The following is an 11,012-nucleotide window of genomic DNA, read 5'->3' as shown; positions in this document are numbered from 1 at the left end:
TGGAGGCAGCAGGCTGGTCCCTGTGGGGCCGAGTGACCCACTGTCCCAGCCCCAGAAGCAGGTGCCCCGCAGCAATGGAGGCAGCTGTGCCCCACGTATGTGCCCAGGGATGCACCCGCTGCTGAAGCAGAATTGTTAAGAAAGCACACTCTTGGGCTAAAATCAGCACCATATTCTCACACTTGTGAGAGATGCTCGGCCACTGTGCCCACCTTACGGCCATGGCATTTCCTGGGGAGATCGGGTTGCAGAAGAAGCAGCACGGGTGGGCAAGAAGCTGACCCTGCTCATAAGGTCTTGCTTGACCACAGCAAGGCAAGGGGTGCAGGAAGCCTGTGAAGCAGTCAGGACAGTGCAGATGGGCTGGAGTGCATGTGGAAAAAATACCTTTGGTGGGAAAAAGCCAAGAGTCAGTGCAGGCAGCGTATGTCATCCCAGCAGGAAGGGTAGCAGCAGCCTGGGGGCACCTGGCCACCAGGATGGAAAGTGGTTGGAGGGCTAGGAGGCCTGGCAGTAGGGTCCTGTAGGTATTGAAGGAAATGAGGGGAAGAGGAATGAAGGGATGGAAAAAGCATCTTGACTGCATATGAGGTTTGCCAAAACCCTTCTACAGAGATCCTGGTGTATCCACCCTGGTGTCGTGGCATGCAGGAACCTCTTATAGAGCACCACAGGTAGAAGCTGTTCTGCAGCAGCAGCTCTCACCTCCACCTCCTCCCAAGCCTGGGTTTCTCTCAGGACTTACTGGAGATTTTGCAGAGCAAATCCCTAGCAATCCGGAGGAAACACTTGCTTTGTGTTCTTTAGCAAGACGGCTGCCGTCTTGGCAGGAGGGCCTGGTGCCTTCCAGCGACAGCAGGTCACGGCCGGAGGTGGCCCTTTGCCGCAAGCCCTGAGGCACCTCCTTGCTCCAGCCAGAAAACTGGCTCTGAATTCAAGAAACACCAAGAGCTGGCAAATGCTGAAAAGGCAAAGGCCAAGATCTAAGGCCAGGTTGCTCCTCTGAGAGAAGTCTGGACAGCAAACTGCCTCCACTCCCTGTCCCCCAGGGGAGGGAGGAAGAAGCCACTGATGAAGCCCCAGGCCAGGCTGCTCCCAGAGCTGTTCTGATTTGGTGGTGCAGCCCCTGGCAGGGCCAGGTTTGGGGAGTACCACAAAGCCAGGAGCATCCTGTAAACCCACCCTGCAGAGCCTGCATCACACAGCCCAGCCCGAGCTGAGAAAAGGCTCATTTTCCCTGCACAGCCAGCAAGCAAAAAACCACCCATGCAGTTTCAAAATGAGTGCAGGAAATCCTTTCTGCCTTTATGCAAATAGTCAGACAAGTGTTTTACTGCGTGTTTACTCTCCGGCTGTGCACACCTTCCCCTCAGCTTCCCCCTCTTTCCCTGCCTGTTCTCCACACGCTTCTCCTTTATGGATGCTGCAGTCTGCTGTAGCTTTTGTCCCTGGCAGGCAGCGAGTGCAAAAGAACCTGATGCCCATCCTCCCTGTGCACAGCCCCTCACCAGCACCAGCTGCACCCAAAAACCTGATCACCCCCTGCAGCCGAGGCACAGCCCCTGGGCAATGTGGTGCATCCCCTCCATGCTGCAGCACTTTGGAAATCCCGGGTCTTTGTTTGGGCACAAAGCCACCACGGTGGCCATGCAGGCAGGGAAAAGGGATCTCCCCCTTCCTCAAACCAGTCACGGCCACGCAGGCACCACCACACTCCCACAAACCACGGCCAGAGCAGCTTTAAAGCCAACCCTGTGCGTTGCCAGCAGGAGAGAGGTGGGGCTGCTGCTGGGGAGCTGTTAAAACCCATCTTGCACAAAGAACAAGAAAGGAGCTTATATCCCAGCAAGAGCTTTTCCCCCTGACAAATTAGCAAAGCCTCCTGTAACCGCACAACCAGCTTCTTTCTTACGTGTTTTGGCATTTCTGCTTTCAATAATTTATAACTAAAGAACTGAGACATCAACAGATGGGGGGAAACAGCCCTGACCTGAAACAGCACAGACTGACTGCCAGCCATTTTAGATGGGTTTTAAATCTCACACAGAACAAGGCTGCCAGAGCTCAGATATAGCCTCCCCAATGGCCATTTCCAGGAATGCCTTTTCCTCTGTACAGGAAGGAGGCAGGAGGTTTTCTCTGATCAGGGAGGTGTTTTCAGCCTCCTGACCTCTCTGCCTGCAGGACACCACAGCAGCCAGCCACCCCTGCCAGGCTGTGAGCCACTCTGCAGGGCCAGTTCACTTTCTTCTGTTCATTTTAAACACCAGCCTTCTGCCACGACCCCTCACATCCATCAGGGCAGGAGAAGAGAGCCCCAAGAAGGCAGCAGCATACTGGAGCTGTTGTCTTATAGCAGGGCTCATTCCTCCCATGCATTTTGCTGCTCTTAGCAATTTAGGGAAGGGCTGGTTGTTAGCACTGTTTCCCCCTTGCCCAGTAGCAGCAAGGAAAGGTGCTGGTTTCTCTAGATCATAGAAACACCGACTCCAAGAAATAAGGAGTCATCTTTACACCAGCAAGGCCGGAGGGAGCTGCCCATGACAATTATTTTGAGACATGTCTCATCGTGCTTCCAGCAGTGGACAAGTCCTGCTCCTTGCAAGGAAGACTTGGTAAGCCCAGCTCCCACCCTATGCCTTAGTGTCAGCTACCCAGGAAGATGAGCTGGGCAGGGATACAGGACTTCTGATGGATGTGTTCCCTGCTCCTGCTGCATTAACAGCAGGCAGCAGACAGACACAAGGTGGCTACTGGCACCAGTATCAGCATTGTCACACTTGCAGCCACACTCCAGCTGTGCCCGTGGCACAGGGAGCTGCTGGAGCTCTGTCCTGCTCTTCCAGGTCTCCAACTGCAAAAGCACAGCCAATGATTCGGATGGGATTTTCTCCTGGGGAAGTAATGACTTGCTTTCTACCTCCAGAGCACCCTGCATAGCTCCATGCTCACCCCAGCAGCTCTCCAGGACAGGCTGAAGAACCACCTCCACTGCAACAGGGAGCTCAAGACAGCACGAGCCCTTCACAGCATTGCTGGTGCTGCTGGAGCTGAACTCACCTGGGCTAAGGGATGAGCATCCCTGCACCACTCCCAGACCTGGAGGACACTGCAGGAACTTGGCTCTCTGCCATTCACCCTTCTAGGGCTGGTTTTCCTCCCAGCCCATGCTGCAGTGAAGGGACACCCTCCCCACAGCTGCCTGGTGCTACATCCATGACTATCCCGGGCAGGGAGAAGAGTGCTTTGATTTAATACACCCATTTGTTAAAGGCAGACACACTTGCTCTAATAGCACAAGTCAGCCACAACCTACCTACAAATGGGCTCAGTAATTAAAAAGTTTTTTAATTTGGGGAAGGAAATTTGGTAAAATCTCCATCCCTTCTGATCTGAAGGTTTCAGAACAGAACAACTTTACCTCCTTGGGACAGTACTCATACCTACCTGTGCATCTCCCATACTTTTTAAGAGTTGCAGTGCTGTCACATGGAACTTGAAGTTTGTGCTCTCCCTCACTCCAAGCTGCACATTTAATTAAGATAACTAAGAAAACATTATATACACACCAACACAAATGGTTACCTGTGTGCAAATCTTTGGCTGTAAAGCTCATGTTCTGTTTCTTATCTAAGGAAGGTGATCGTTACATCACCCTGACAACACCCACCCTGCTGTTTGAGGAGAAACTTACTCACTGGCCAGTACTGAAGGACATTTTAACAGATGAACGAGTTATGATCCTCAGCAAATGTCTGCCTGAGGCCATGGTCATGTTAAATCTAGGCCTGGAAGTCTACTGTAAGGCCAAAGATTTTTCCCTAGACCTGTTATGTCATCTTTCTGACTTCATTTACACTTTCCCAGTCTGCAATACACATTGAGAAAAAGGATCAGGGTTTAGTTAGAATAAGTGCTTCTCAAGACATAATCCTGCTGCCTCTGATCATCAGCTCTGTACAAGACACTTACAAATTCTTCATTTGTACTTGTTAAACTATTCAAGCTTCCCCCACCTGAACATTATGTGAACAAATCCGCTCAGATACATAATTAAACAGTACAAGAGAAACTGCACTGCCACCTCTAATAATTAAGTCAAGGAAAGCAGAGACAGACAAAAGCCACTGCTCACTAAGAGAAGCAGCTTGGTCCCATGCTTTTCCTTTCATGCAACCTGAGCAGAGCCAACCCATGCACGAGGGTTAAACCAGACGGCCTTCCAAGGTCCCTTCCAAATAGAACTACTTCATGATCTGCCTGCCTTTCAAGTGACCCGACTCACACATCCCCTTAAGGTTTTTCGAAGCACTTAACAGGCAGAGGCCGTGGTTTTTAAATAAAAGTTTAATTCCTTCATCAGGTCTTAACTTTGAACACAAATGCTGCTGAAAATCCTCTCAGCGCTGCTCCGCAGTCCTGGCTCTCAGGGCAGCAGCGGGGTGGCAGCAGGGGCTCCCGTACAGGAGGCGGAATCACGGACTCTCGGGAGAGCTCAGTGCAGGATGCAAAGCAAAGAAGCGAGAGATGCACAGTTTCCAGACAAAAACACCAATTCTTATACAAAAAAAAAAAAAAAAAGCCCTACACTAATAGAAGTGTTAACGTTGCCACAGGACAGGAGTTTGGGAAGGGAGAGAAGTCTTCAGTAAAAGGCACAACTAAAGAAGTACTTCCCTAGATTTTAACCAAGTCTTTCAGTTAGTTCCACTTATACCCCAGCCCCCAGCCTCTCAAAGCCATGCTGGTTACTCTAGAAAGTAATTTCAAGTTCCTTCTTTTCCCTTTTTCCCTTCCTCCAGCTCAAAAACAATTAAAAGAGGAGTGCTTATAAAAAAAAAAAAAACAAACCCAAAAAAACCCCAGAATAAAAATGCTTGGTCTATAAACCGGTAAGAGTTCAAGAGAGACTCAGCAGTTTACCTTACGATTGTCTGGTATATTTACTAAGTATTCAAGTTTCAGATGATACTTATTACATCTAAGAGCCTCAGCCAGCTCTAGTTTTGGTATTTTTCTTTCAGGCACTTTGTGGCCTGTCAGGTTGGTGTTAGATCTGCAGTTTTCCCAGTACTTATGTATCACCAGCCTCTTCAAACCATTGCTGTGAGCACTCCTGAGCAGCATCACACCTACTCCAAAGGTTTCTTTGAGTTCCATAGTCCTGCAACCTGCAGTGCTCCTTGCCTTAAGATATTTTGTGAGGAGCAACACTTTGAAGGCAAGGCAGACAATGAGCAGGACAAACAAACAATGTGTCAGTAACTTACAGGACTGCAGGCAATGAGAGGCTAAGCCAGCTGGACACAAAGCTGTTGTGGATTAGGTCACCCCAGCGTCTGAGCAGGCACTTGCTAGATGCAACAACCATGCTACTGTGGCATAAAGAGGCTTGGTTTACTACTGTACTGGTAAAAAAGGGTCAGGGCTTTGCACAGCAGGTCAAGGTGCAGCTGCAGTACATGACAGCAGTTCTCTAGTTGCTAGCAGGGCTAACAGGAAGCTGTGAAACTGAGAAGCTGGTTTTAGCCTGCACTAGAAACTGAAGCACACAACCACCAAGGGTCCTCTATGTAAGAGAGAAAAAAACCACTTGTCCAGGATGCACCTTCCCCACTGAGCTAACACAGCCCTGCACAGACTCTGCTCTCACCTTCACTTTGCTGTGTAGCACACTAAAGGGCATTTAATTTCATCAGCAATAAGAGGAATTCAAGTTTGCAAGCTACACTGATCTCCTTTCATGGGAGGAAGCTGTAGCAGAACCACCTCCTAGGTTTATCCCAGGGCTTCAAGTAGGGTCAAGCTTGGCCAAGACACAAACCTTCCCCACCACTCTCCAAGGGCTGTCAGGTACAGAGTGGTAAAACAGCCAGCAGTCTCTTGGGCTCTTGCTGTAGATCCAGATCAACATGTCCTAGGGAGCTCTACTTCCCAAACAATTTAGGGTGCACATGCCAGATCATCTAACCCTGCCCACAGACAAACCCTCTCCCTCCCCCCCTCAAAATAATTGTGGCAATTAGCCAGGTGTCAGTCCTGCTCTCCACAGACCTGCAGAATTGAGTCAACACTACTGATGAGCCCCATGCACAGGGTTGCTGGTGGAGTTGGAGTGTTACAGAGATGAGCTTCCCCCCTCCAGCCTCCCAGTGTTGGGACCAGGGCCAGTAAGCCTGACTTAAGCAGGAGCTGTGGAGAACTGCACTGGAACAAGCAGAGTCTTCTACTGAACTTTACAACAAGCTGAACAACTTTTGGTTTTTTTTAAAAAAAAAAAGCCATACAAGCAGCAGCTGACATCTGTTGTTATAAAGGGACATGGCTGAACAGGTAGGAAACAGATTCCCCGTTATGAGTCCTCCTGATGGCCTCTGCAAGGATCATTGAGATGTCAATCACCTGGAGGGGAAGAAAGGTGGATCAGCATCACTGGGAAAAGACATCAAGCCTAGAAGAACATCTGGGAAGTTAGGAAGAACTTAAAGAATAAACTCATCACCAACACTTATAACGCACCAGATGGAGGCAAATAACTTCTACACAGAATTGGGATTTAATTACATATAAGCCTGAAGATACTCTACATATAGCACTACAAATATTATTTGACTGTTGATCTCTGTCAGTGTTAGAGTCTATTGCCACTTTGCTTTGCTGAGACTCCCTAAGTCTGTGTACCCCAGGCCTCACTTTGTGTAGCTTGCAGAGAAGTTAGAGGAATCTAAATCAAGATTAGATCCCTTCCTCTGAGCCAAGAGATTTTACCATCGCTGCCAGCAGTCTGAGAAATGAAGCTGCTGTGCCACAGCTCAGCTCCTGGGTGCTGTGCTGGCTCCATCTGGTGGGGTCAGACAGGAACCAGGAGGGAAAGTTGAGTCTTAGTCAAATCTCAGCTCTGAGTCCCAGGAGCTACAGCATTTCTATATATGTACCCTCAGTAAGAAGCACCATGTTCGTGGTATGTTAAGGAAACTAAGTGAAAACCATATTTAACATCTCTTTCAGATAGTTTGTCTACGAAGGGAAGCAAAAAAACCCTCAAAAGCTGCAGAGCAGACAGAGCATATGACTCATGAGAAATCCTTTAGTTCTGTATTCCTCAACATGGAACATCAGATGTCAGAGTAAAAGAGGTGTTAAATGAGAGCCTAGAAAACTGCTCCATTGCAATCTTTGGCTACAGCTATTTACAGACTGATTGCCAGTTTAACATTTTGCCTACACCAGCTGTAGTGTGGAGCTTGGAAAGAAGCTGAAGCATCAGGCATGCTTTAGATGTTGCAGGAATATCATCCAGAAGTTAGTGCTGACAAAAATGCAACCCAATAGCAGTTTGCCATCAGCTTGTAATGTACTTCCAAAAGCTTAAAACTGATTGCAGCTTCAAACAGTTCAGCTTCCCTTCCACCAGCAGCCCAGTAGTGGGGAACCTGCTACACTCACACCACAGTACCAGTCTGAGCAGTGCCAGTCACTTTCCAGAGCTTCTCCAAATGCCTGTGTCCTAGATATTTGTGCTGTGAAGCCAAGGCCCATCTGGAATTAAATCTGGCCAAGGATGTCAAGGACAAGATGAAAGGCTTTTTCAAACACATGAATAACAAAAGGAAAACAAAGGATAATGTGGGCCTGTTACTAAATGGAAAGAGGATCCTGGAGACAGGGGATGCAGAGAAGGCAGTTACTGAATGCTTTCTTTGCATTGGTCTGCACTGACAAGCAGGAGACCAGGGTAAAGGAATGCTGGAAGGAAGACTTTCCCTTGGTCAAAGAGGATTGGCTTAGAGAACACCTGGGCAGACTTGACATCCACAAGTCCCTGTGCCCTGATGGGATGCACCCCCGAGTGCTGAGAGAGCTGGCACACATCAGAGCCAGGCTATGCATGATCATCTCTGAAAAGCTGTGGTGATCAGGAGAGGTGACTTGAGGGCTGGAGGGAAGCAAGAAGGAAGACCCAGGGAACTACTGGCCAGTCAGTCTTGCCTCAGTCCCTGGAAAGGTGATGGAATGCCTTATTCTAGAGGCCATCTCTGTCTGCAAGAATGACAACAAGGTGACTGGGAGAAATCAGCCTGGATTCACTGAACGTAAATCACGCTTGACCAACCTGATTGCCTTCTACAATGAAACAACTGCCTGGGTGGGTGAAGGGAGAGCAGTGGCTATTGTCTAGCTTGACTTCAGCAAGGCTTTTGACACTGTCTCACATCCTCATAGGCAGCTCAGGAAGTGTAGACTGGATGAGTGGACAGTGACATGGACTGAGAACTGGCTGAAGGGCAGATCCAAGAGGGTTGAGATCAGTAGCACAGGGTCTATTTGGAGGCCTGTCACTAGTGGTGTCCCTGGGTTCTATATTGGGCCCAGTGTGGTTTAACTTACACATCAATGACTTGGAGGAAGGCACAGGTACCTCCTCAGCAAGTTTGCTGGTGACACAAAGCTGGGAGGAGTGGTCAATACCCCAAAGTGCTGTACAGCCCTTCAGAAGGACCTCGACAGGTTGCAGAGATGGGCAGAGAGAAACTATCTGAAGTTCCACAAAAGCAAGGGCAGAATCCTGCACCTGCCAAGGAATAACCCCTGGCACCAGCACAGGCTGGGGGTGACCTGCTGGAAAGCTCTGCAGAGAAGGACCTGGGGGTCCTGGGGGACAACAAGCTGTCCATGACCAGCAGTGTGCCCTGGGGGGCCAAGAAGGCCAGTGGTGTCCTGGGGCGCATTAGGAAGAATGTTGCCAGCAGGTCAAGGAGGTGATCCTGCCCCTCTGCTCAACCCTGGTGAGGCATATGTGGAGTGCTGTGTCCAGTTCTGGGCTCCTCAGTACAGGAGAGACATAGAGCTTCTGGAGCAGGACCTGAGCATTGTGCTGTGGAGCTGTGTCAGCTGCTCTTGGTCAAACCAGCAAGGCATGTCCATGGGACAAGGCTGGGACTCCCTCTTCCAGCTCATCTGCACTGCTGTTAGGAAGCATTCACCTTCCCCAGACCACACTCACTTTGCTTCACAGGCCAGATATTCTGTTTAAAGAGCTGGGCATTAAGTGACAGAAGCACAACAAAGCTGTCAGCACCGATGTCAGAAGTTCCTATTTACTTCTGCTTCAGTACTGCAGGTCATCAGCACATCACTGCTCCAGAGGGCACACAGCCAGCTGCTTGCTTACATTGTGGCCCCATTAAATCAGAGATCTGATCTAGGTAAGACAAGCCCTGAAAAAAGTTTACTTTAATGAACCGTTTGAGATGAGCTGGATTAGAAGCTGCATTTTATCACTGTAACCTGTTACCCCACAGCAGTAGAACCAAGAGAACTAGTCAAGGCTGACTGCACTACCAATAAAACTGTTGTCAGCATTAGACAGTATTATGGGATTTTCACCCCAACAGGTGAATAGCCAAGTGCTACCACCCCCAAGGAGTGACAGAAGGAGATGCTCACCTGGATTTTAGGGCACTGCTTCATCTTGTCCTCCTGGGGTATTGTGTTTGTGACTACAACTGCCTCAAAACAGGCATTGTTGATCCGAGAAATTGCTGGCCCAGAAAAGATCCCATGAGTTAAGATGGCATAAACTTTGGTGGCTCCAGCTGACACAAGCCTGCGAGGGGGAAGTAAAGGAGAAGGATGAGTAATTCTCAGCAGGTATTAAGCTGACATAAATGCTTAGGAGACAGGCTACCTTTGATTCCCCTCTCCAGCCCACTACTGACTTGGGGGGGAAAAAAAAAACCCAAACAGTTTAACAAGTACCATGAAATCCACCACAGGCAAAGCACACATTGAAAAGAACATTGTTCTTAGCTCTGGAACATTTGGAACAGATCATACAAATCACCTTCTGTGATTTTGCCTACACAAGGCAGCAGATATTTAATACCGTGTTAATACTTTTGCACTGTATTTAATAGAGTATTTAACTCTGTGTTAATATTTAACTGCATTAATATTGAATACTGTATTTAATAGAGTGTTTAACACTGAGTTAGTATTTAACTGTGTTAATATTGAATACTCTATTTAATAGAGTCTTTAACACTGTTAATGATGCTGCATATGCTGGTAGTTTCTAGTGTAGAAGGCTTGAATGATACCAAAGTTTGAAAAGCTTACTTGTAATAGAAATTCAGATGTATGATCTTCAGCTGATGGACCAGACAGCACCTGGTTCTACCTGGCATGGCCAGTGATGGTCTAGTCTCCTTTCTACACAAGTGATTGTCTCCTTTCAGCACAAGTATTTTTCAAGCAATAATAAAAAAAAGGCACTATGGTTTTCTGGCAGAACTTTAACCGGGCTTTTTACTCGTTTTGTATGACACGAGATAACCAAGGAGCTGTAGGAGCCTTGGCGAAACCCGCCGTGCAAATCCTCTGATTAACTCATTACAGGGTGTCCCCTAACAATGGGTTTCTGAGTTAGCAGAGCAGCAGGCAGCCCCACTCACTTGTCTGCAGCGTGGCAGATGGTGCCACACGTGTCTGCCATGTCATCCACCAGGATGGCCACTCTGTCCTTCACGTCCCCCACCAGCACCATGCGATCCACCTCGTTGGCCTTCTTGCGCTCCTTGTGGATGAGGGCAAAGTCTACATTCAACCGATCTGCAATGGAGGTCACTCTGAAGAGAGAACAGTTTCCAGACAACACTTAACTCCACAAAGCAGCTCCAATCAAATCCCTCTTAATATGAAGCACAAACTGCACTAAGAGAAGCTGTCACCACATCTGTTGCTGCTCCCAAGCAATTAATAAAAGGCACTTCGCCACCTTAGTTTCCCTTCGAGCAGCTGAGCTTGCAATCTCTGGTATAATCTCTCCCAGTGACAGCAACTAGATTAAGATAAAGGTCTTTCATCATGACCACTGTAAACTAATTTGCATTTAAGGTGAAAACAAACGTTAACCAGCAAGTTCAGCAAACCTGAGGTGATCCAAACACTTGGGAAGTTGTCATCTTTATAACAGTACACTGTAAAGGCTTAAGGCTATGACAGGAATCTAC

At 48.3% G+C, this 11,012-nt stretch overlaps 2 protein-coding genes across 4 annotated transcripts in view; both read right to left on the bottom strand.

Moving 5' to 3' along the window:
* LOC103767746 (thymosin beta-15A homolog) overlaps nucleotides 1-223 on the bottom strand; it is a 2,724-nt gene extending 2,501 nt beyond the window's left edge. Inside the window, exon 1 of the mRNA XM_008934940.3 lies at nucleotides 218-223. Within this exon, the coding sequence (XP_008933188.3) occupies nucleotides 218-223 (6 nt within the window). The remainder of the gene's footprint in view (nucleotides 1-217) is intronic.
* A 4,106-nt stretch (nucleotides 224-4,329) lies between these two features.
* The window catches only part of PRPS1 (phosphoribosyl pyrophosphate synthetase 1), a 12,506-nt gene continuing 5,823 nt past the window's right edge, over nucleotides 4,330-11,012 (bottom strand). For all 3 annotated transcript variants that reach the window (XM_018070632.2, XM_018070633.2, XM_018070634.2), the window contains 3 exons: nucleotides 10,455-10,628; nucleotides 9,448-9,607; nucleotides 4,330-6,402 (listed from right to left, as the gene is read on the bottom strand). In XM_018070632.2, coding sequence (XP_017926121.1) covers nucleotides 6,310-6,402; nucleotides 9,448-9,607; nucleotides 10,455-10,628 — 427 coding nt within the window. In that variant the 3' untranslated portion in view covers nucleotides 4,330-6,309. The remainder of the gene's footprint in view (nucleotides 6,403-9,447; nucleotides 9,608-10,454; nucleotides 10,629-11,012) is intronic.

The sequence above is a fragment of the Manacus vitellinus genome, unplaced genomic scaffold, assembly GCF_001715985.3.
Source record: "Manacus vitellinus isolate BGI_N305 unplaced genomic scaffold, ASM171598v3 scaffold_19_pilon, whole genome shotgun sequence".
NCBI lineage: Eukaryota > Metazoa > Chordata > Aves > Passeriformes > Pipridae > Manacus > Manacus vitellinus.
Note: the sequence above shows the minus strand (reverse complement) of the source record. Positions and strands in the feature narration are given on the sequence as shown.